This window comes from Bactrocera neohumeralis, chromosome 3, assembly GCF_024586455.1.
Source record: "Bactrocera neohumeralis isolate Rockhampton chromosome 3, APGP_CSIRO_Bneo_wtdbg2-racon-allhic-juicebox.fasta_v2, whole genome shotgun sequence".
In the NCBI taxonomy this organism is placed as follows: Eukaryota; Metazoa; Arthropoda; class Insecta; order Diptera; family Tephritidae; genus Bactrocera; species Bactrocera neohumeralis.
In genome coordinates this window covers 58410691-58437686 of record NC_065920.1, presented here as the reverse complement: position 1 = coordinate 58437686, position 26996 = coordinate 58410691, and the positions used below count along the sequence as shown (strand labels likewise).

Below are 26996 nucleotides of genomic sequence, written 5' to 3'. Positions count from 1 at the left end.
CGAAGCCAGGTCCTTCTCCACTTGGTCCTTCCAATGGAGTGGGGGTTTTCCTCTTCCTCTGCTTCCCCTGGCGGGTACTGCGTCGAATACTTTCAGAGCTGGAGTGTTTTCGTCCATCCGGACAACATGACCTAGCCAGCGTAGCCGCTGTCTTTTAATTCGCTGAACTATGTCGATGTCGTCGTATATCTCGTACAGCTCATCGTTCCATCGAATGCGGTATTCGCCGTGGCTAACGCGCAAAGGACCATAAATCTTTCGCAGAACTTTTCTCTCGAAAACTCGCAACGTCGACTCATCAGTTTTTGGTCCAAGCCTCTGCATCATATAGCAGGACGGGAATTATGAGTGACTTATAGAGTTTGGTCTTTGTTTGTCGAGAGAGGACTTTGCTTCTCAATTGCCTACTCAGTCCGAAGTAGCACCTGTTGGCAAGAGTTATCCTGCGTTGGATTTCTAGGCTGACATTGTTGGTGGTGTTTACGCTGGTTCCAAGATAGACGAAATTATCTACATCTTCAAAGTTATGACTGTCAACAGTGACGTGAGTGCCAAGTCGCGAGTGCAACGACTGATTGTTTGATGACCGTAGATATTTCGTCTTATCCTCGTTCACTGCCAGACCCAGACCAGAAATCATTAGATCAGATTAGATTAAAAAGTCGATCCTAACAGAGGTCTCACTTGAACAGCTAAGAACGCCGATCCGTTTAGGCGCCTAAAAACATCTATATACTGGATCATAAGACCATCACAAATCGACAAAGCGCTTTGAGCCTTCCAGAAAGTTTGTTGAGACGGCTAATGTCAGTTTAGACATCTGGTTTGCGAAAGATAAGACTTCCAAGGTGTTTCAGGATCAGTCGTGCAAAGACTGGACAATGGAGGAGAAAGTGCCTAGATGTTTCCACCTCAACCTCGTCCATACAATTTTGGCAACTAGCGTCCGACAAGATTTTTAGTCTTACCGCAGATGCCTATTAGACAGATCCTGTATATACGCATACGAGTGCGGCAAAATCAACTTTGCTCAAGGCAATTAGTTCAGTAGTAGTTCCTTCCTTTTACTCTAGGCCAAAGGGATCTCGTCGTCGAACAGGCAACCAACGCCTGCTAAGCGCATGCGTGGTCTACTGGTTCAGTGGTAGAACGCAAGATACCATTGGAGATCCAACTCGTTCTCATTCCAATGTGAGCGCTGGGCAAGTGTGTCCTCTCCGGCTAGCTCATTGGCTTTTTAGTTGTCAGCGATTTCGCTGTTACCAGGCACCCAAACGGGTCTGGTAATGAAGTAGATTAATGGTATTTCCAGTGATGACAGACACTGCTTTGAGCTAAGTAGTAAGTTAGTATAGCTGTTCGGCTGTCGGAATGAATGCTCACTTCCTTAAAGGAAGCGGTACTTCATAGCTGTACGCCTACGGCCACCTTCTGCCTGAAAACACTACAGAGATACGGTACCCTAAAGCTTAGATTGACTAAGAGCTCCTTTCAGAAAACTCGCCCTTCAATCTTCCCTCTTAGCCTGGACACATCCATGAAAAGGCTCACTACGCCTCTTCTCCAGCAATTTCTCCCGTTTACATCTCCCTTGTAGGTATGTGAACGGAGAAAAAACCATCCAATCGAAGTTTTTGGAATACAGTTGAAAGGGAAGATAATTTCAAGGCGTTCTTGTTCGGATCCCTCCATATAACTAACTTACCTGAGCCTTAAAACACACATCGCAGCCAAACACCTGTCGGCAATGCCCCCAGCATTAAGTGCTATTGTCAGAGTAGTCTGTAATGCATAGATGAGATCTACTCTTTGAGCATGTTCAAGTTTCTTAAAACGTGTAGCTTTTTCCAGTGCCCTCTACCAGACGAATACACCACAGGATATAACTGGCTTGACTAAGGTTTCGTAGCGCCTAAACGCTACCTTTCGTGAAAGACCCCACCATTTCTCCAAAGCTCCTCTAAACCAATATAATGGCATCGATGTCTTCCTTATTCTCTTCTCAATATTTAGCTGCTATAGAAACACTAACTAAATAAGAAGGATAGAGTTTTTCACTACCGAAGCGACACGGGATGAGACCAGAAAAAGACCAAGACTTTCCCTATTAACAATGTTCTCTTTGTTTAAACATAGCTATCCACAATATAACGTTACAATATGAAACAATTTGTGATTGATTGCATTTCGAGTTCTCTCTGCTTTTCTTTGAGATTCGCTTCCTTAGTATTTCAGAGAGTAACAGAGAGAAAGCCTACAATTTTTCCTCTAGCAGCCAATCAATCGCAATTTTAGTTTCGTCGATTCCATTCCGGCAGTTTTGATACCAAAGATGCTCAATGCTTTGGCAGGCGAATTACAGAAATTATCCGTAAAATAATGGGAATCGTCAAGTCTGACCGCAACCTATTAAATAAAGCTAAACAAAGAAAGAAAGAAAGAGAGGGTGATGTAGACATGAGCTAAAGCAAGAAACAGTCATAAGCCTAATTTCTGCAAATTGTAATTGAATCGAGCCATTTCTAGAGCGTAGGATTACTGGTGATGAAAAGTGGGTTGCTCATGATATCCTCTTGTCCCATAAGCCGACACAAACGGTGACCAGGCCAAGATTATCAGGCAGGTTAATGGTTGGATAGGCAGCAATTCATTAACTATGAGCTACTCCCCTACAACCAAACTTTTGATTTGGACCAGTATTGTCAACAAATAAACCATCTAAATAAAGCAGTCGCCCAGAAGCTTTCAGCTTTGACCAATAAGAGTGGATTTATGTTCCATTAGGTCAACGCTAGGCCACACTAATGGATAGTGACTCGTTAAGAGCTTCAGTAAAACCAATGTTCTTATGTATACACCTTATAGTTCGGACCTAGCAAGTAATTACTCCCCTGTCTATAGCGCGTGATTTTTTTGCTAAAAGAATTGCCTCAAGAGAAGTTTGAGGAAATTTACTGTCTCAGTTTTTTTTTTATCAGTAGCGACGAGGGTTTCTGAAAGAGGCATTGTGAAATTTTCTTTAAATGGCAACACATTCTCTAAAAAAATCGGTGCATATTTGACCTTAATCGGATTATCCTAAGTATGATAAATAAAACCTGCAGTTAAATGCAAAAATAATTGATTTTTTCAGCCTCCCTAAGGCTTAGAGCTTCGATTTTGTTTGCTTATCTTGGCTTATTTTTATTGATCTCTTGTCACAATATTCTTACTAGGGCATGTTATTTCCAATCATACACTTTTCTTATTCATGCATATTATTATCATTGTAAACAGTTGCTTATAGAGAAACATTAGAATGAACCGATCTCACACAGAAAAATATAGCATACTTTATACTTTAAGCCTCTGAACTGCTACAGTCTTGCTAGTAATCTTATTAGTTCAATAACTTGATATTAAACGCTTTATGAGAGAAAACAAACATCATTTTTCTATAGATTATAGTTCTTTAGTGGAAGCTACAGGCTGATGTTACCTGTTCCTCCGCATTTCAGTTTCAAGTGCGTTACCCTGAATGAACTGTGATTTTTATTGTGCCAATAACTTTCAACTCAGCAATATGTCAGGACATTATTTGCGACATATTTTCTGTTGCCACACCAGCAACAAAATTCGGTAATCGAAAGTTCAGAAGAGACCAAATTTTGTAAGCTAAGCACCCAATTCTTTTTCCGAAATGCTCTGATGGTTTAACTTTCAATTACTTGTAAAAGAAAATTTAAGGTTCCATGAACTTTGTTTGAGGGTCATGGGGTGGAAAATGCCTGATGCTCTGATGATGCGAGCTGTTGTTTCAGAAACGGTATGAGCCACTTGCAGATCACTAAAAACCCCTTTCTAAGGAACCGTTGTTCACTCTGGAACCGCCTTTGCAGTACAACAGGGTGGCGTTCCATTTTTCTCATTATAGATTTACATCTGCATTAAGTTCCCGACGTAGCAAAATATCTACGTATTTCTGAATAATACCCCCGTTTTTTTTTGCTCTCCAGCATGACACCAATCCACCGTCCATCTGCCGCGACTCTCATTCTCCCATCTACGTTGCCATGCGAGTATCGTGGTTTTCTTTATTCGGTTAAAGAGAATATATTTAGTCGTTTGCTTGCTTTTTACGAGAGGAATGTGCTTGTTTGTTAGCAGTAGTAGCTATGTTTTTTATGTAGCGAGCTGGAAGTTATGTAAGTCAAGCCATGTTTGCGTCCGAATCATGATCTGATTTCAAGTTTTAGTATGCCTTCATAACCTAAATATGAGCCTAAAATCGACCCTTGTGCTGCTCCTGACGTAACTTCTATTTGTCAGGGTTCCTCTCTAGTCTGTACAGCAGTTTTCTGTTACTAAGATAGCACAGCATTGAGCTAATCGGGAATTCTAAAATTGTTTTCTAAGGTGTCTATATGTCCGCCCATCTCCCGTTTTTGAAAGCGTTTCGAACCTATAAAGTGTCCAACACAACTAATCGCTTGTATTGAGGCATCTACACTGTGCGACTTCTTCACTTGCCTGTGAAAGAACGCGTTAACGACGTCATCTATTTTGGCAGCGTTTAAGTCAGGTGCCTTCGTTCGAGCTCCGAGTTTTTTCATAACTATTTTATACCCGACGACCCATTGATTTTTGTTAACATCTTCGCGTAGTTACTCATATTTTTGATTTTGATATTGTTCGGCTTCTTCAGGTGCTGCGCCTAGATCTCGTGTATGCTTTGCAAAAACGAAGACATGTGCGTCTATAATGAGCGATATTCTCAGTCCACCAGTAAATTGCTGTTCATTGTGCTTACAGTTACCTATTTTAACTTATCATCTTGTGACAGTTTTGGAATTCTAGACCATAATCAACAAAAAAATTAGGATTTTAATATTTTACATTTTTTTTTAGCTCTTTATACTGAATCTATTTTAAATCCTCACAAAATCTAAACAACAAGCTCATGGAAATAAATACCAACAGCAATTAAATTAATTTCATTTCGAATATATTCGGATATGTTTTCTGCTCAGTTGCACTGACAAACAAAATACAAACTACTCACAGATAAAATATTTCATGTAAAAGCACATAAATACGTTTACACACTTATGCATTTGTGTATGTATGTATGTATATGCATTAAGGTGCCAACGCCTGATGAAGCTTTAGGTTTGATACTAGAAAGGTAAGGTAGGTATGCAACGTAAATAAGGTTTTAATTTTCAATTTAAAACGTTAATTTTACTTTCCTCATATATTTTACATGAGTTTTATTTTTATTTTTCAATACAATTTTTTTCTTCAGAACAAGACTATTTTGTCTTGCAAAGTGATTTTCTAATACAAAATGTTCCAATCTACAAAAAAGTTATTTATAATATTTTGCAGAAAACCGCTTTATATAGTACACCATGTCGTATGAGCAACACAGAGTGGTTGTATAAATCATTTGTTCGAATGCTCAGGTTATTTCATATACATATATGTAAATTTAACTTTTTATAACTTTAATAGGAATATATCGATGAAAAAAATTATCGAGATCTTTTTGTAGAGCGGGAAATTTTGTATTAGAACATCACTTCCTCACAGTTGTAGATTTGCTAGATTTATGCATAATATTAAAAAGAGAAATGTTATATATATGGGAAGTGATATACAATATGATTTAGGTTCTGCTTAAATTGAAAATAGAGAGCTCTCTTACGTTGAATCCTTATTTTTCTGGGTCAAGACTGGAACTTCGGGGATCATTTGTAGAACAAAATCAACTTAGAGAATAACCGACACCCTAATGTAAATACATGTTCTCACATATACTCCTATGTGGTTGAAATATAAAAATACATTAGAATGTAGTAACACACACACATAAACAAGAGTGTATATATGTATGTAAATGAGTGATCGATAAAATTGCAAATTCCAACCACATTGACCACAAAGCAACAAATTAAATAGAACTAAACCGAAAAATTTTCAAACACAAAACCAATAGAGCAGCATTAAAAACGAGGAAAATGTAAAATATTGCATAATATTGGGAGTGTAGTTGGAAAAAAGGTGCAAAAACTGTGATTACATTGGCACACAAAAAAAGCTGCACAGTCGGAATGCCAATATAGAGAAATACATCGTAAAACCGCAAAGTTTTCAAAATGAATATGGCAAATGTAGAGTGTTCCAAAATAAAAATTAAACTATTTTTACGGCAAAAAAGGCAAACGGGAATAATAAAGAGCTTGCACTTAATTATTTTGCCATTTTTGCTTATTGATTTTCATTTGACTTGGCCAGAAATTTCATTTTCATAAATTATATAAAGTAATTTTTACATTTTTTGTTTGAAAAATTCGTTAGAAATTTGGTGATTAACCACAATCCATTAAAGTTGACTGGATTATGAAGAGTGGTTTTGCCTTTTAGTGCCAAAATATTAAAAAATAAAATTCTTCTTAGTAGCAGCAAATTTGATATAATTAAAATTACTTTAATTTCATATGTGTTAATTAAATTATTAGACTAATAAATCCCATTTTAATAATAATAAATTTAATTTTTTCCTTGAATTTCAGTTTGAATTTTATTTCATTCATTGTATGTTATTTTTATTTGATTTAGATTTGAACTTAATTTAATTTATTATATTTAATTTTAATTTTATTTAATTATTTTTTTAATTTATTCAAATTTTATTTTTACTTCTAATTAATTAATTCAATGTTTTTTCTTCCAATGTAAGTAAATTAAATTTTTATTAATTCATTTCAGAATTATACGTACAAGTATATCAATCAAATTTTATATAATATTTTACCCAATTTCATTTCCATTTTATATTTAATTTTAATTTTGAATTTGATTTTAATTTTAAATTAGTTTTATGTAATTTGAATTGAATTTTGGTTTTAACTTGAATTATAGTTTTAATTTTATTTTAATTTTAACTTTAATTTTAATTTTATTTTAATTTTAACTTTAACTTTAATTTTATTTTAATTATAACTTTAATTTTAATTTTAATTTTAATTTGGTTTTAATTTTAGTTTAAATTTAAATTTTATTTTTAATTTTAAATTTAGTTTTTACTTTCATTTAAATTTGACTTTATTTAATTTTAATTTTTTTTATTTTTCATATTAGTTTTATTTTTTTTTTAAATTTCAATATTTATTTAAATTTTAATTCTGTTTTTAATTTTTATTTAAATTTTAACTTTAGTTTTAATATATTTTTAATTTTTATAATATATTAGTTTTAAGTTATTTTTAATTTTGGTTTTAATTTTATTTTAATTTTAGTTTTTGTTTTAATTTAAATAATTTTAATATTTTCAGTATAAATGTTGTCTTTTTTCATTTCAAATTATTTTATTTTACTTTAATTTATTTTTTTTATTTTATTTTATTAAATTAAATTAATTAAATTTATTTTAAATAATTAAATTAAATTTAATTTAATTTAGTTTAATTTAATATAATATAATTTTATTTTATTTTATTTTTATTTTATTTTATTTTATTTTATTTTATTTTATTTTATTTTATTTTTTTTTCTTTTATTTCATTTTATTTTAACTTATTTTATGATATTTCATTTCATATCGCTAGTTTCTAGATTATTTAATTCCACTTTGTTGTATTCCCATCATAACCTTTCATTTAGTATTTCTCTTTATTTTATTTCCGCTCTTGTCCCCACATACTCGGCATTCTTAAGCCTCCATCTCTCATCTGCCAACAGCGTAAGCTCATCACAAATTCCATTATAGTTGCGTCCGCAAAGCCATTGGCACTATGCCATCACCAACGACAGTTAATAAAACCGTTATACAGCTGCAAATACGCACACACACTTTCATACTTGTACACTCACAACCTTCGATATGCAGTTCTTTCCTTCGTCTGCGATAGCTTCCTCTCATGCAAGCGTGTGCGCCTTTATTGTTTCGTCGTCTGTTCGGGCGACCGCAACGCCATTTGTCTACCTTTGATTTCGTGCAAGTTTTAATTGAAGCTTTTATTATGACATTGTTGAGTATAGCTCCAAAAACAACAACAATAATAGCAGCAAGCATAGTATGAGTAACAAATTTGTGCAATGCACGACAATGCAACTGACGTGCAGGATAAAGGATGTTTTATATGCATTATTTTACTTGTGACATGTGCACATTTTCGGAGAGCACAGAACTTAGTTGTGTTGGAGTTTGTGAAAAGATGTGAAATGCAAAAAGGAAAGAATGAAAAATTTATGATTTCTTGAAATATTTATTGGATAAAACTGGAAACTGCCTACCTTTATTTAATTTGGCCTCTTAAGGATTTTTATATGTAAACATATAGTATATAATGTATAAATGTACTCGTTACCCAAGAGTAGAGCCCTATGACACTTCAAGACTCCGATATTTTTGAGCCAGCTCAACAGCAGTATTCATTTGTTTTAAAGGATTCATTTTTATCTCATGGAAGAAGGCTATTCGTATTTCTAATCCAACTTCAACTTATTTTTTTATTTTTATTTTTAATGAGCATTTTTGAAACACAAGTATATTTTGGTCGATCACTTTCTGCCATTTTTTCGCTAGAGACTTTATTCCATCAGTGTAAAACTTTTCTGGTTTCTCGGCGAAAAATGTGACAATTAATTTTCACAGGCTTCTCTTGAAGCCAACTTTACTCCATTAAAAGAGTTCTGCATTGACCGAAACAAATGGTAGTCCGATGATGCAAGGTCATGGCTATATGGTGGTTGCATCAAAACTTTCCAGCCTAACTCTACCAGTTTTTGGCGAGTCATCAAAGATGTGTGAGTGACACGAAGCCCTCTCTGTTGATCAGTTCTGACCATTTTTATTTGATTGCTTACTTCAATCTTATCAGTTGTAGTCAGTAAAATGTAGAATCAGTCGTTCGATCAGGCTGGAGTAGCTCATAGTGGATGATTCCTTTCCAATCCCCAGCACACTCAGCATAACCTTTCGCGGCGGCAATCCTTGCTTTTCGACCATTTGTTGAGCTTCACCACGCTTGGACCACGGTCTTTTTCGCACATCATTTTCGTATTTGATCCATCCACTTTTCGTCTCTTGTTACCATTCGCTTCAGAAATGTTTCGATTTCATTTCGTTTCAGCAAAGAATCCCAGGTATTAATTCGGTTCATTAAATTTTTCACAGACAATTCATGTGGTACCCAAACATCGAGATTTTTTTTGTAGCCAGCCTTTTTTAAATGGTTCAAAGCTATTTGATAATGAATCTTAAGTTCTTTGGCGATGTCATGGCTGGTTATTGACTGTCCTGGTCAATCTTTTCCATAATTTCATCGACTTTTTCCACGATAGGTCGACCAGAGCGAGTTGCATCTTTCACATCAAAATTTCCAGAATGAAAGCGACCGAACTTTGAAAGATGTTCGACCACTTTTTATGCTAGATCTTCAGTTCTAAGTCTCAATTCAGGAAATTACATTCCTCAAACTATGACTGGATTTCAACACCAATCCCTAACCTATATAATATTCAAGTTACCTTGTCTATTTTAACCAACAAATAAAGCATTTCCAGTTTTTTTATTAAAACTCCAACACTTGCAACATGCCACAAACAGTAACAGATAACTACCAACCATACTACTTTAGTCAACGAATTTTCAGCTCAGCTACTACTGAGCCCTTAACTGCCTATTCTCATATCACCTGTGATATCCTGGCTATAAAAATTTACTACCCACCTGACACACCTAAATGTGTATATCCTGCTTCTAACCCAAACTACCTAGCGTTATGACAACACTCTATCGCATATCCTAACCTGTCAAATTGTATGACATTCACTTATATTCTCACCAGTCTTATCCTGTCGTGCTGTATCCTACGCAGTGTACTCGCCTATCTATCCATAGAGCTTGACTCGCACTCCAACTTGTCCATTCATATTTACGTGTCTCTGCAATGTGTCTATGTTAATTTTCCATTTTTATCATTCATCTGGGCAACAATAATAAAGTCACCATCTGTGCCTGTCTCTTCCAACCAGTTTTCCAATAAACACGCATACGTACATACTTATTAGGGTGAGGCACAAAGTAAGCTTACGAATTTGTATGTTAGAATGTAGCTATATGCAGAGCAAAAAATATCCTTGAAAGGAAAAATATTAGGGTTATTTTAATAGCTCTCGGTAAGCTTTCAAAATTTTATACACGTGGGATACGTAAAAAGCTATTTTTATTAAAACTACCATAACTTTTGAACTGTTTGGGACAAAATTTTTGATAGTGTGGATTTTTGAAGATCATAAAATTTCCTAACAAATTAACAACAAGGGTATTTTTTCATCAAAAATTCGTATATTGAAAAGCTTTGAAAAGTAAAAAAGTCGTAATATGCAGAGCTTGTGGTTTTTGCATAGAAATGTTCATATTTAAGGAATTTCTTAAATGAAAAAATTCCCATGTTGGAAATTTAATGGTTTTGGGTATTTTTAATAAAAACAGAGTTTTAACGAATTTTTGAAAGCTCATCGAAATCATTTAAAATAAAGCTAAATATTTTTATTTTGGGGGATATTTTTTTCTTCATATAAAGGTTAACATTTTGGGAAATTTTGCGCTTTTTGGTATTTTTCATAAAGTTTTAGAGGTTTTTATAGGAAACTTTGAATCATCGAAACCTTCAAGCTAAGCATTTTTTAGAGGTATTTTTTATTCATATAAAGGTTAATTTTTTGAGAAATTTTGCGCTTTTTGGTATTTTTCATAAAATTTTACACGTTTTTACAGAAAACTTGATTGATTTAAAATCAAGTTAAACATTTTTCTTTTGAGGGATATTTTTTTCTTCATATAAAGGTTAATTTTTTGGGAAATTTTATGCTTTTTAGTATTTTTTATACAATTTACAAATATTTATAGAAAACTTTGAATGCTCATCGAAACCATTTAAAATCAAGCTAAGCATTTTTCTTTTGAGGGATATTTTTTTCTTCATATATAGGTCGGTTTTAAACCATAAATTATGTAATAGTTAATAAGTAGTAAAATATTTTTGGCCCACCCTAATATAACACATACATCCATATATGCCGTTAGCATGCAAGTGAATTGCTTTATATGCTCTACACTTTATATTGTCCATCGTTTGTGTCCATTGTATGTCTGCTAACTGTCTATCCGAATGTCCATCAATATTTTATCAGTCTGCCACACATCATAACCGACTTTTTGCTCTTTTTACCTACCACACACACACAAACACACAGTTTTTGTAGTTCTTATTGTTGCTGTGCTAAGAGTATCAGTATGAGCTGCTTCGTATGATGGTGTTATTACGAGTACGAATTTTGCGGCTTCATAACCACAAATGTCAGTATTTGCTCATATTCAATTTTACCTGTACGGTACAACAACAGCGCCCAACAACAATGCAGCAATGTGAATTGGCATATTTTAATTTACTCTTTACCTTGTGGTTGTTAATATTCTTATGGATATGAAATGAATTAATCAGCGCGGATGCACAGCTCGAAATGGGTGGACGACAGGCAAACTGGTGACTTTAATTAAATTTTAGCATTCAATTTATATTTTGGTATATTTTATCATGGTATCTGAAATGAAAGAAGATCGAAAGCTGAGAAATTTATTTTCAATGCGTGAATATCAAAGAAACTTTCTAACTCTCTATTTTCTTCAAATGAAGTCGATAAGCACAGAGAATTTTAGGTTAGGTTATTTTTGTAAGCTGATATTCTCGAGGTCATGAATAATGCCATTTAATTTGAACTCAACTCCTGTTCATTGGAGTACCCATAACCCTTCCCTTATTGAGATAAAACTTTGAGCCTACCACGAATTTATATAGCCGGCTAATATATAAAAACCAGCAGACTCGTAGAAAGTATGACAGCCGAGTTGCTTCAACCTTAGTCTGACGAAAGCTGGGCATTGAAGAAGTAAGTGTCTAGCTGTTTTCAGCTTTTCCACTGCACTTTGACAAGTTCTGTTTTCAAAAATATTTCCACTAGCCTCATAAGTGACATGTCTAATTAGAACTATTCGCTTTGCAGCGATATGAAATTTGCTAAGACGACGTGATTCAATAGGCAAGGAGAGAGAAAACCTCACACAAGTTTTTGGCGAGAAAGCCTTGATCTGGGTGCCTGTTCTCAAATTTATCTTCTCATAAAAAGTTGAGAAGCATAGCGGATGTAACACATCTCTGCATTATAATTAATAGTAGCTCATAAAAAGACCCTGCAAAATATCGAGAACTAGAGCTTACGATGCAGATATTATAGTTATTAGTCAAAATAAGAACAACAGTTTAGTAAGATGTAGATTTATTTCTGGAAGTCTCGCGAAACTAAATCCGCAGAACACTGTTAGAGGAGAACAGTTCATAGGATAACTGGATTAAATTGGTCATGACGTTTGGCAGAGACGTGAGCCCAATAATTCATCATAGTGCCCTGCAACGAAGGTGTTTTTCTTCAGCTACCCGACTTAGATCAAACTTTGGGCATCCGAGAAAACGGTGGACAATTTTGTTCTGAAGGAGTGCCGGCTGATCTGTCAAAGCGGGTCCCACTAAAGAAGTCCTCTGTTTTGACTATATCATGGTTTCTGATATACACCAGCGAATCCAAGTTTCATCTACGTTCACAAACTCCTTCAGACGGCTTTCTCTTTTCGAATATTTTATATAAAATACATTTCTTCTGCAGTTCGACATCAAATCCGTCCAATAATTGGATCTCCTAATACAAAATTGATTACTCTTTCTGCTGTGTTAGTCGTTTTCGGAGTAGCGAAGAATGGCAAACGAAAAACCGACGTCCAACCATTTTGTAACTTCTGAAGCCAATTTTCGAAGGTCATCATCGACGAAGAGGAGTCGTCATTTGCCACTACCAAATATTCTTCGATTTCGCGATTTTTTTGCCAAATTAAAGAATCCAATCGCGTAATATTGCTCTCTTACGATTTTTCTAAAATCTATGGAATCTCAAGAGTCCAAATCGGCTTGTATTTTGACATAAATCGTCTACAAGTATACTATTTATATAATTTGTTATAGTAAACTTCTTTCGCAACAGTGGCGCTTTTGGATGGTGAATCGAAGTTATGATCCTATCGCACTCGTCTTCCGAAATGTTCAGACCAAACCTGTATAGTTTGAGAGGAGTTCTTGTCGAAAAAGTCTGCCCAACGGACCCAACTTTACTGAAAACTCAGCACCCAACTGCAGCTCACATAGATGGAGCTACCAAAACTAAATCCATTTTTTTAGGTAACCCCAACCATCAGAAGGCGGATGTATAATTTTCACAGCTATTGGATCATTAGTTTGTAAATTATAGCATTTGGAATGAACCAACTTTTGTTATTTGGAAAAATTGGGGGGAAAAGAATTTCGCGTGTTGATAAAATATTGCCTTCTGAAGGGGAGAAAATACAGTAGAAGCAATGATGACGAGTTTTTGGAAACTGCCACTGGAAAATCAACCATCAAGGATTGGTATGCTTGTTGTAGACATGGTGAAATGAGCACCGAGGATGATGAAGGACCAAAATGGTTGTTACCGACGAAAATCATCAAGAAAGCTTGCAAAATAATTTTGGATGACCATAAAGTGAAGTAATTCGAAATAGTAGGCAATCAAAAGATATCAATAGAACGTATAGATCGTAAGTGGATACCGCGCGTGTTCACTATTGACCAAAAACAAACCCGAGTTTTTGCGGCGATGTGTGATAATGGATGAAAAAGGGTTTCATAATTTCACAACGAAGTCCATTCGACAGTCATTCGAGTAGACTGCGCACGATGAACAGACTCAAAATCGTTGAAAAACACACTAGTCGGCTGGCTGGGTTTTGGAGTCTGTTTTTGGGATGCGTATGAAATAATTTTTATTGACTATCTACCACTGTTTCTTGTTATCAGCCTTCAAAAGTATGCTCGCTAGGAAGAAGTTTTCGTCGAATGAAAAGGTGACCGCCGAACTTAATGCCTTTTTATGAAGCAAATATGGTATCGAAAAGTTGAAGGGTCGCTATAATCAGTGTATCACACTGTTCCCGAACTCACTCCTCTGCTTTTCACTAGATAAGTATTTCAAAGACAGGTTCCAAACTCTCTGTGTCATTATTGCTCTAAAATCCTTATAAAGCCTCCTAACTGGTTCGCATAAGAATCATACGGAAATTGAATAATTGATTTGCCATACACCTAACCTAACTTTAACGAACATAATTCAATAAACTAAAACATACGTACAATAGGCAGCAAAATTAATATATTTAAATTACGTTGCTCACTCATAACATTTTGCGGCGGCTTTGTGGAAGTCTCTCTTAATATAGCGCTGTGCACTGCTGTCATATGAATATATGTATGTGTAGCTAGACGTTGGTGCGAGTGCTTGGCAATGTATTTGAACCACACATTTGACTTCTGTCAAATATTACAATTTCAATAAAGCCACTCAAGAGCCTCGATAAGGACGACAGCAACATGCCACACACACCGCACTCAACCATATATGCAATATGCAGCCGGCTAACCGCAACCGACTCAACTCGATTTTGTATTTGAAGCGCACAGGATGTGACAAAACAGAGAGCCAAAACGAAACGAAACGAAAAAAACATAACTGAAAATGGAATGCAAATGCAACTCAATACTCGCCAATATATGTATAGCTAGATGCTTATATATAGCTGGCAGTCCGACATATTGCTCGTGTAATAAGTTGACATGCATACATATACCAAACATCCTCATATATGTATAGACATGTATGTGTGTGTGTGTGTGTTCTGGTCATTTTAGTGCAACTATGAGCATGTTAATTATTTCACATATCCTGTTTTGTCGCAACAAGGATAACGTTCATAATGCACTTTGAGGTTTTATGACCGCAACACAATTTTATATGCTGCCGCAATGTGACACACAACGACCGTATGCAGCGAACCAACAGACGAACGTGCAAACGAGCGTACGACCTACCGACCAGGCCAGCAGAGTTAGCCGATTTCAATGCACATACACTTACATATACATATAAAGAGATACGTATTAAGCCAAGTCAGTCATTTGCAAAATTGCTATCATTCCACAAATGTCCTTTACACACAGACATTGAACCGCTGCCTCTTTCGACACTACCACTCGCTCTCTATCTCTCACTTGCCGGTATTGCATTTCTGATTGCTTTCGTGTGTGTGTGTGTTTGTTTGTTTATATTCGTGTGTGTTCATATTTTATTTCACATTATGACATGTCGGTTTCATATATACAACATTTGGTATTAAATCATCATCACAAAAATTTTGTGAAATGCATTTTCATTATTGTTATGAAATTCGTAGAAAAATTACAAAAATACTTGACAATTTAATCATTTTAATGCAGCGGACAGTTGACAAATCTGTGCTCATAAAAGCTGCAAAAATATAAATATTATATTTCAGCAGAAAAGTAGTTAAGTGGAGTGGCTTTAAATGAGTATTAAATTATAAAAATTATTAGCGGATGGGTTCCGCAAGCTGCTCTGCTTTGCTATACTGCTATCACAGTCTTAATTTCAGTTTTCAGTGCTTTCAGAACAAATTCGAATCACATATCTGTAATCAGAAAACGTGTAATAAGTTTGCCTTGTAGTGGGTAACACTCAGAAGAAAACGTCGAAGATGTGAACCATATTCCAGTAAGTAAGCATTGGCCGAAACAAACAGCAATCAGAAAGGGCAAGCTCTTGGCTATAAGGCGGGTGTGGCAAAAATTTCCAGCAGCTGTATTCGGAATAGTTTTTAACCGGATTTGCAATGTGATGCTGGGTGCTGTGATGATGGAAGTTTTTTCCCTCGTTTCTGGTCTCAAAATCCGGACGCAAAACGCACGCTATAACTTGTCGGATTATTTGCGTTAGCATTCCCAGAAAATGGTTTCAACCGGTTTAAAAACTTATAATAAAGCACCTCCTTCTGACCTCAGCAAATACAGTGCAACACTTTGGCGTCAAGGATATTCGAATTTGCTGTCGATTTGCTTGTTTGGCCGGATTTCACAAATGAACTATTGCATTTTGTGTTGCCTTAAAGTATCTATTTTTCATCATCAGTCACAAGCCGATGCTAAAACAACTTATTTTTGTAGCGCTCACACAGTATTTCTTACATGCATAATCGGTTATCATCATCCAATCTCCTTGCTTTTCATGTATCCGTTTGCTGTGAAAATTTTTGAAATGGCTGCTTGAATGTTTCGATGAGCTCTTCCATTATTTGGTAAGAACCTACATAGAGTAGTTCTTCAAGTTCCCCATCTTCAAATTTATTTCCAATTTTTAAGTCGTACAAACCACTTTTGTTACGCTCGCTCAGCTAGAGAAAGTTAAGCATAAACTGCCACAAATATACGAAAACTTTCGGCTGAGAAAGGACACACACAGACAATACCTTTCCAATGCGTCTTCAGAATATTGGAACTATGAAAAAATAAGCCTTTTATGACAACATAAATAATTATAGACCACGGGCGGATCCAAAAATAGTTTTTGTGGGGGTTCACAAAACAAAATGATGTGTCCAAGTTTTGAGAATATTTCGATAACTTCATCCACAGTGACTTCAATGTCATGAAGCATGTTCGTCCTCAGACACGTTTTCATGCGACGATGTGTCGAAAAAGAGTTCAGAGCGCCCATTCGCCACAGGACGTGTGCAGAATATGTGAAGAAAACTACGAATTATATAAGTCGACAACTACAATTTCCCCCATTTTCACCCTCTGAATCCGCTATTGATATTATAGACCGAATAATATTTACATTCTCGTAACTGTCGCTCGTTCGTTACCGACACGCACTAGTAATTTAATACCATCAAGAGCTATCAACTAGGCAGTATTCTACAAAACAATTTGTAGAATGTTTTAAACCACTGAAATAACCAAAACAGGTAGAAAATTTATATTCAATTGCGAATAAATCCCTGAAACTCTGCATTTCTTGAGTTTCCTATATTTTGAGGATATAGTATGGAAGTAACGATACTAAGCCCCGTATAATCAATAATATTTAATAAATCCGTAGAATATTAAAGTTTAATTCGATACGGCATATTTAAAAAAAAGTAGCAGTACTTACGGTAACCTTGCACTAACATCTCAGCTATTACTTCGCGTCTTTGGTACAGATATCTTTACGCTTAAAATAACATTTTTAACCACCAGTCGTCTATAAAATTATTCTAAATGAAAGCTTTAAGTTATTAAAACTAATAAATGTGCAATTTTTATTATAAAACTAATTTTATATTGTGTCTCCTTGACAGTTATTTAACAATACAAGTAATAGATAGATGCCATATATAGCTGTAATATATGTCACAATACTTATCGTTAAAATACTTTATATATATTTTTCTAAAATTTTCTTTACCTTATTTCTCTTTCCCAGCGCCAATTTGGTAGCAGTCGCCACACTCCGACCCGGCGCGCCCGATCATATGCGTAAAGAGTTTCGCAACAAGGCGAAACAGCTCGCCCGCCTCAACGATCCGAATGTGGCGCATTTACTTGGCGCCTGTCTGCGTGACGAGCCCATTTGCATGGTGTTCGATTACTCGGAATGTCTGGGTGACTTAAATCAATTTCTGCAGGAGCATGTAGCCGAAACGACGCATAGTCTACAAGCGGGTATTATGACGAATAAGAGCTTAAGGTGAGTGAGCGTACTAAGTACAAAGAGGTATTGAATGAGTTAATGGAATGAGAGAAACACGAGTTTAAGATTGTGTGTGTACGAATGCGTAAGATAGATTACATAATAAAACTGATTTCGTAGAAAGTTAAATAAAAAATTCATAATTTTCAAGAGTTTTTAGAGATAGATTCACCTCTCATAATACAACGAAATGAATTGAATCCATTACAAATTCACCAAAGCCAATTTCGATTGCACTTTATTCGCCGGGGAGGCTGAAAGTGTTCAAGAAAGTGGCAAGAATGCTCAAACTTTACCGTGCAATAACGAGAGTTGATCTATATCCCCCTCTCCCAGACAACTTCGAGAATGCGCATCCGGCAACATCCATCATCGTATAAATATCTTAGCACGAAGGCCGCAGATTACAATACTTACTCAAAATGGCTAATAAACTCGACCTTATTTCAAATTCTTGAACAAGCTGAGTATTCAGTAGTTTCTGGGCCCTCACCTCTGCAGAGCTACATAATACTTATAGGGTGAGAAATGTCTGCATTTTTTCATAATCTTTTAAATATATTCGCAGTAAAAACTAGGTGTCAAGTGGACAACAACTGAGCTTTTGTGGGCTTTGACCTTGTTGAACTCTTCAGTATTGGTTTGTTAAAGAAGATGAGATAATTTTTTTTTATTATGATATGGAAACCGTTCCCACTTAAATGCAAAATTAAGCGGTGAAGAAAATTGACAATCTAATCCAAGCAGAGGCTTAATGAATGATAAAGGATTCCTTAATTAGCAAGGTGACAGTTTTTATTAATATTTGGATACAGAAAATAATTGAACCGCGACTAGAATGACTATTAATGACCAATGCAGGCTATATCTGAGGGTCCAATAAAAGCAGTCCGAAATCAACAAATTTGAAAAAAAAAAGTGAACAAAATGCAGTTACTGGAAAAGCGTCCTGAAATACCTATCCCAAAATCAAAAGTGTGCGATTCGAAAAGTTTTAGCCTTGATCTGGACCGGGGCACCGAGGAAAAAATTTGAAATGCTATTTCATTCGATCAGAAAAGGAGTTAAGATATTCCTTCTCGAATCACAAGGCTAATATCGTTGCCTCTCTCACAGCATGAATATTTACCACTCTAAAGAAGGCTCCGGCGCTGTAGATGACCTTTATTGAAGGCATTTCCCCTTTGGAAGTCACTGTAGTGGTCTTCTTCTTCTTTATTGGCATAGACACCGAAGGTGTTTTTACGTGGCTGGCATCAAACCCAGCGCAAAACGGCGCAGAAAGGAATTTTATCTTCTCACTTTAGCACATCTTCAAACGGATTTTCTTTGGATACCCAGAGGATGCTTGGTATAAGACAGAAAATCGTGAAATGCTTGAGTCAAAAGTACTTACAAGAATCGTTTTTCGGCAAACCTAAGTGAATGGTGGTCAGAGAACTTTCCTCACTTACGTGAACTTCTACACATGACTTCATCCGCTGTAATGGTCATGAAGTCCAAAATTCAAGCTGATGAATGGTTTCCGACAGTGTGCGACACCATCAATTATTCTCGCATGCTTTGATCCATTAGTAAAAACGCTCGCCGCTCTCCTCCTCCAGCGAGATTTTCACTCATCTAAGTACCCAGCTTCTCTGAGTCTGAGCACAACTTTCGGCTATATCCATCGATGCTAAGTGCAACAACACAATAAGCGCTATAGTCAGTGTAGGTAGAGCACAGCACCGCGCGTACTGATGAGAGCCGCCCGTTGAACACTCGCCAATTTATTCACAAATGCGGCCTCTTCTAGTGCCTTCGTCCATACAAAACTTCCGTTGAACATTATAGCCTTGAATATGCTTTCATAGAGCCAAAGGACTACCTTTGGTAAGAGTCCCCACCTTTTACCAAGAGCTCCACAGCAGCAGTACAGGTCAACCGTTGTCTGCCTTGCCCTTTCCTCGTTATTAGGTTTCCAGAAAAATCGTTTATGCGAAATTTCAGATCATAACCTCAAAAACTGAGAGACTAGTTAGTGGCCTGTTCATAGTATAAATATACGAAACATTACCGAATATACATATGTCCCAGGATAACATATGAAATATGCAAACAAAGCCTCACAACTGAATTATCAAAAATATCTTAAGCTGTAAACCCACCAAACTAACTGTGAATGTCTCCACACGCAGGCTATTTAAACATAACCAACATAACCTCAACAAAATATTTAACAAACTTTTCATTTCATTTCTCTTTTTACATCCTTTGCGCTTTATCTTGTTTCCGACTTCCGTTCGGCTGATGATGACGACAACAACACCTACAACGACTACAACAAAAACCACGTTTGCGTATACGACAACGACTTCAACACCGTGCGGCGTCTGCAAATATAACAACAACAACACCACCATAAATAACACAACAAATGTTGAAAACATTTTTGGTCGCCACCGCCACTGCACACCGAAAAAACCCTGAACAACAAACACCATAACTACCAACAAACGTCGGCAAACGCAATAATGATCATTCACATTATTATTAATTTTCCTGACTTGTCCTGCCACGCTTCCGGTCTCGTGTCGATAATTTTCACCAAACAAATGCATGCGGCATAACATACAACAAAACGACCCACAACAATGTCACAACGTCATACCAACAACAACATCATCATCATCGTAAACTCCGCCGCCGCCACCGTTTGCCGGCATTTTTCTTCGTCTCAACTTTGTTGTTTTGTTGGACAACGTACGTTTATGTTGTTGCTGTTGCTTGGTCTTATCTGCCATTTTTATGTGCGTGTGTGGGTGTTGGATTGATGGCGCCAAACTTTTTACATGCTCGAATAAAAACATTAATACACACACATACACAACTTGCATGTCTCCCCACTGCACACCTGGCTATGCATGAAATGGTAAAATCCAACTAAAAATTGGGGGATAATAATACCGTTGATTATTGCAACGCATACAAACGAATATTTATGTATGTGTTATATGTATATATATAGTTATGGCAGCTTGGTGTACATAGCTACGCAAATTGCATCGGGCATGAAGCATTTGGAGCAAATGAATTTCGTGCATCGCGATCTGGCAACAAGGTAAGTGGCAACAATTATACACATAGATATGTATATGCATATATTTATATAGGTTTATAGGGTGAGCCTATAAACATTTTTCTTTAGATACCGTGAAATGCTGCCCGAGTTAAAATAAAAGTATATAATGGGTAGTCGAAAAAGTCTTTTCGTATTTTTATTGAAACTTCAACTTATTTTTCTTTATATTTATTATGAACTTTAACGAACCAAATATGTACCATTTTGTTTGGCAACTTTTTGCCATTTTTCCGCTAGAGACATCATTCCATCAGTGTAAAAATGTCTGGTTTCTCGGCGAAAAACTGCGAAAAGTAATTTTCACAGGCTTCTCTTGAAGCCAAATTTACTCCATTAAGGGAATTCTGCGTTGACCGAAACAAATGGTAGTTGACATTAAAATGTAATTTCAATCTATCGACCAGGCTGGAGCATATCATAGTGATGATTCTTTTCCAATCCCACCAAACACTCAGTATAACCTTTCGAGGCATCAATCCTGGCTTTGCATTTGTTGAGCTTCACCACGCTTGGACCATGATCTTTTGATATTGTCGTATTTGATCCATCTACTTTTCGCCTCATATTACCATTCGCTTCAGAAATGGTTCGATTTTATTTCGTTTCAGCAAAGAATCGCAGATGTTATAATAATTCGGTCCATTAAATTTTTCACAGGCAATTCATGTACCCAAACATCGAGCTTCTTTTTGTAGCCGGCCTTGTTTAAATGGTTTAAAACTGTTTCATGACGAATGTTAATTTCCTTAGCGATGTCATGCGTGCTTATGTGACGGTCCTGGCCAATATTTTCCACAATTTTATAGACTTTTTCAACGATAGGTCGATCCCAAAGAGTTCGTCAAAATGCAATGCATTTTTTCACATCGATGAATTTCAATGATGATTTCGGTTGATTTTTGATGAACGAACCGATGGTTGGGCTGACCCACAAGAAATCACGATCTGTATCGTCGACAATCATCGTAAACTTGTTTCAATTGAAATAAATTTCATAATGTTGGCTCTTGCGTAGGTTATAGGTATGTTTTCAATAAGCCTGAATGCCCATGTTGATTTTCCTATTCCATCTCACGCTGTTGTTATTGTAACGATTATCCAGCCCTCGTTAGGATGGTAAGGTTCAGATAAGTTGTATTCGATGTCATCCAACAGCACGGCCAGTAAACGTGCTAGGGTTGTCAGTTGTGTACAGTTGGCTGGGCATGCAAAGAAGTAGTTCTTGGGGACTCGTTGTAAGCTGGACATATGTTTGATATGTTGTAGTCGATTCTGGATAAGTAGGAGTTTAACCTGCTACAGTGTCCAAAATGTAGCTGCGCAAGGATCACTCTCGATTCTCGCGAAAACTCATGCTCGTCGTCTGCATTCACTGAAAGTGAATCGGTGAATATATTTATGGCTCCACTGTGAATGGCGATCAGTGCATGTCTGAAGTTTATTGTGTCCGAAGTCTGGTCAAGGTATTTTTTTAAGTCGCCGACGTTATTGAGGAATTACCTCTTGATACTCCAAAAAGGGGTGACTGCATGGATGAATTCTACAAAAGTACCCCAGCACAAACTGCTTGGAGAGTAGTTCAATAATACGCTCCTTAACTGAGAACAAGCGGGCTTCACTTTGCAGATGTTCGATGAGAGGCATCCCATTGCAGTTCGGAGTGCAGAGTTCTGACATGTATGTAGCTTCTTTGTCTGCATTTCATTGCATCCATGCAACCATATTGGTGCGGTATAGTTACGGACCGGCCGGCCGATTGCCTTGTACTTTGTCAACAACGTTTCTTTGTTTTTTCTCCATGTGTTGTCGGCTAGCGACATGAGGATTTTGTTGCGGTGTACTTGAAGGAGCACAAGCTGTCGAGTGTCAACCTTAAATCTTAGTTGACAGTCGGTATTTTAACGCTATCGTCTGAAATATTAATGTCAAGTCTGTACTTGTCGTTCAGTTAGTGAATATTGTCGCTATGGATTTAGTGGAGGAGAGTATTAGGTTCCGAATAGCGAGGAAGCGAGAAAGGTCAGAGAGATAGCCGCTTGCTTTTGAACACATGCCATGAGGTGAGGAGATCTAACCTCACCATTACGCTCAAATCATTGGTACTCTTAATGTAACTACTTATACCGGTTATACTATTTACGGCCAACCATTCAAGCTGTGGTGCCTTATTGGTTCCATGGATTATGTGTTGGCTTTATGGTAGAACTGTGCGTTCACAGAGAAAGTTGAAAACAGTTTCCGTATTCCCTTCTAGCTTGTAGCAGCGGCAAATATTGTTATATAGCAGACCCATTTTAGCGTACTATATACTCTCCAAAAGTCCAGTGTCCCTTTATAGTAGCTGTACGAATGCGTCTACTATTTCTGGACATATTTAATACTTCCTTGGTTCTATTCCTGTCATACTTGGGCCATATCTGCTTTGTAATATTGCAGATTCTTATTGATCCCTCCAAGGGTTTCTTCTGAGGTTAGATTATACTGACCGGCTGTTACGCCATACATAAGCCTACTGGTCTTTAGTAAGTGAATAGAAGTTCATTTAAATTTGAGGTGAAGTATTCGTTAACCGGACGGAGCACTTCTTGCGTACTTTAAGAGTAACTTCATCCATATAAGTTTAGTACATTATCTATTCGTTTGAACAGCAAAGCTTCTAGATATCTAAGACGAGTTCTAAAAAAGACTGTACAGAACATTGGTGATAATCCATCGTCTCTCTTACGCCTACTGCCCTGCATGTTCTGCATGTATCGTATTTACTAATGCACATACGGCTCGCATGTGATCCCAGTTAGTTGTGACTTGTCATAAGGCCAACGACCATTCTGCAGTCCTTACGAGAATGTGTGAGTAAAAAGCATCCGTGTTTTTCTTCGAGGCTTTTGCACATGCCCTTGGTGATCCTGCATGCTCTTAAAGCATTCCTTCGCACCCTGATCTATCTGTCAGCCTTTTCGATTTTTCTCAGGTTTTAGTGTCTTAAGTATTGCCTCGACTGGTTCGGTAGTCAGACGAGTGATACTTTTAGCAACCTTCTCAGCTATTTCGTTTCACGGAATTTCTTTGCGACTTGGAACAGAGTACATAGGCAATCGCTTTCCGGCAGCCACTACATATACTGCTTCTGGGAATATTCTCTGACGTAGTGTAATGTGAGATTATTACCTTAATTTCTGCTTGACTATCGACGTTCATATTGATCTTCTTTATGACTTTTGATGCGTTGTTAGTTATCTCAGCCGCTTTTATGCCCACAAAGGCTTCCACTTGGAAGGTGCTGCAGCATTCCGAAAGATTGATGAGTTGTCTGAGCACCAGTTCCGAGTAATAGATCCCAGCGCCCACTCCATTCTACATTTTTCATTCGTCTAATGTTGGATGTAAGTTCCTCTGACGAGTCGCATACTCATGCGCCATCCACCATCTTTTAGTGCGACTGGATCGTGGTATAGTTTAAACTTAATATTGATTCTAACAGGTAGACGCATCTGATTTTTTATTTCCTATATAAATGAAACAAGAATATTTTCGTATTTTTTTGGATGCTTAACCCAATTTTATACAGAATTTAACGGGCTCCAAAAAAGTTCGAATTTGATTTTCCAAAATTATTCCAGGTTCAGACTATAATCGCAAAAGCTATTTTTTCCAATTTTTTATATTTTTTCACAAAAAAATGTCGTTTTTGGCTCTCCCTAATATAAACAACAATATGTACATATTCACCCACCCCGCCGCTTGCTAGCAAAAGTGTGCGCTCACCCTAAAAACAAGCGCGCCGAAATCTTTTCGCCCAATCTCCAAGCCAATGAAGCCGAAAGGAAAATGTTGAAGTTGGCAACTCGATTCCATTCAGCAAAAACCATTTTGTGGTTGAATGTTTTGAGTTTCGACATTTCAAAATCGCACTTACATTGAAAACTTTTCAAATTTGCAATTTCACAAAAAAAGTAAAACAGCAACAGCAACACGAACACACACACATACACCAACTTACAAGCGCATGACTTTAAAATAGAGACAGAGGAAATGCTGTCATCAGTGGCGGCGTCGACGGCTTCCAGAAACTTTGTGTGAAAACTTAATTTTTGTGGTGTAAAATCGTTTGGAGCGAACTACAAGCAAAGTATTTGCACTTTGTGAATCTCAATCGCTAAACTGTCACTATATACATATATATGTAGGTGTGTGAGGCTGTGTGCGTGCTCACCGGTGTTTGTGCGGAAATTAAATTCGTACTAAAAGCGCTGATAACCGAGATGATGCTGCAAATTTGCTTCTTTTTTTGGTCGTGTCATTTAACTTTTTGTTATTGTTCTTTTTCTTTTCAAAAATTATTGCTAAATTTTCGAATGAATTTTTGAAGGTTTCGCAAAACTTTAAGAATACAGGAAGTTTGTATATGATATACGTAAATATGTTAGTTTTTATTTTCAATTGTATGTGTTTATAAAAAGTTATTAAGTCGTTAGTTATATATAAGGTAACGAGCCAGTAAAAAATAGGTATATAGGCCGCTTTAGGTAAAGTAATCACTTCTTATTAGGTCCGGACTATAAGGTGGATGTATAAGTACATCCGAATCAAGATCCAAGCGCTTTCGGCGAGTCATTATCGATGGAACATAATTGCTCTCCCATTGGCTAAAACTGGCCGCTTCTGGTCGTATTCTTCCTTAAAAACTTGCAGTTGTTTACAATTTAAGACCGATCTTTAAGATACTCACTGTTTTTTTTTAAATTATTATCAGAATAAGTTTCATATCCCATTTAATCTTTATTGATTCAAGAAAACTATAAGTGAACCCTCAATATTATGCTTTTTAAACTAGACTTTTCTAAAATATCAGTTAGCCAGTGATACATCAACGACGAAGATTTCTTCGCTAAATATTTTACAATGGAATTTGGTTTTCATTAATTTCTTTCTAAATTCTTATCATAACGCCATATTGCACGCTCATTTTTCTAAAATAATTCTCAGTCAGCTACAACCTCAGTCTTCTTCTTCTTTACTGTCGTAGACACCGCTTACGCGATTAAAGCCGAGTTAACAACAGCGCGTCACTCGTTTCTTCTTTTCGCACTTGGCTCTAATCCGAGATACCAAGTGCAGCCAGGTTCTTTTCCATCTGATCTCTCCAACAAAGTAGAGTTCTTCTTCTGCTTCTACCGATGTACACTGAATCGAAAATCTTCAAACTGGAGTGTTTTCTTCAATGCGGATAGCCAACGCAGCCGCTGTCTTTTAATTTGCTGAACTATGCCATTGTCGCCGTATATCTCGTACAGCTCATCGTTCCATCGCTGTTGTAAATGCGCAAAGAACCGTAAATCTTCCGCAAAACCTTTCTCCAACAATTTGATAATGTTGTTGATGTTGATTATGGTTCCAAGATAGACGAAATTATCTATGATTTCAAAGTTATGACTGTCAACAATGACGTGCGAGCCAAGTCGCGAATGCGATGACTCTTTGTTTGATGACAGGAGATATTTCGTATTGTCCTAGTTCACCACCAGACTCATAAGCCTCGTCCTTATCTAGTCCTTAGATAGCAGAACTAACGGCGCGTTTGCTGAGGCCAACTATAAAAATATCATCGGTGTACGCCAGCAGCTGTACACTCTTATAGAAGATTGCACATTCTCTATTTAGCTCTGAAGCTCGTATTAGTTTCTCCAGCAGTAGCTTGAAGAAGTCTCACGATTCCCCGACTCCGACGTAGCTTTTTGTGCGTCTCAACGTCAGTTTACACAGCCGAATTAGTTTTGGGGGAAACCAAGTTCAAACATAGCGACATAGAGGCGATGAGATGGAGCTTATCCAATATTTGGTGCATGGTGAATATCTGGTCAGTTGTTGATTTTCCAGTTCTATAGCCATACTGATAAGGTCAAATCAGTCTGTTGACTTTCACACAGGACGCTCGATAAGACCTTATATGCGATATTTAGGCGGCTCATCCCACGATATTTGGTGCAGATTTTTGGGTTTGGAATTGAGCAGAGCGTACTTAGGCTCTAACCATAGGATATGCTTTCATCCGACTTATTTTGCAAAGAAGTTTATGCTAGCACCTTGTCAGTTCATCTTCGGTTGTTCTTCAAGCGGGTAATTTGTATATTTGGGCAATGGAACATCTATTCCATCG

The 26996-nt window shown here is 36.6% G+C and overlaps 1 protein-coding gene across 2 annotated transcripts in view; it reads left to right on the top strand.

Moving 5' to 3' along the window:
• The window catches only part of LOC126754075 (discoidin domain-containing receptor 2), a 600425-nt gene that overhangs the window by 343163 nt on the left and 230266 nt on the right, over positions 1-26996 (top strand). For both annotated transcript variants that reach the window (XM_050465959.1, XM_050465958.1), the window contains exons 15-16: positions 17452-17715; positions 20726-20818. In XM_050465959.1, the coding sequence (XP_050321916.1) occupies positions 17452-17715; positions 20726-20818 (357 nt within the window). The remainder of the gene's footprint in view (positions 1-17451; positions 17716-20725; positions 20819-26996) is intronic.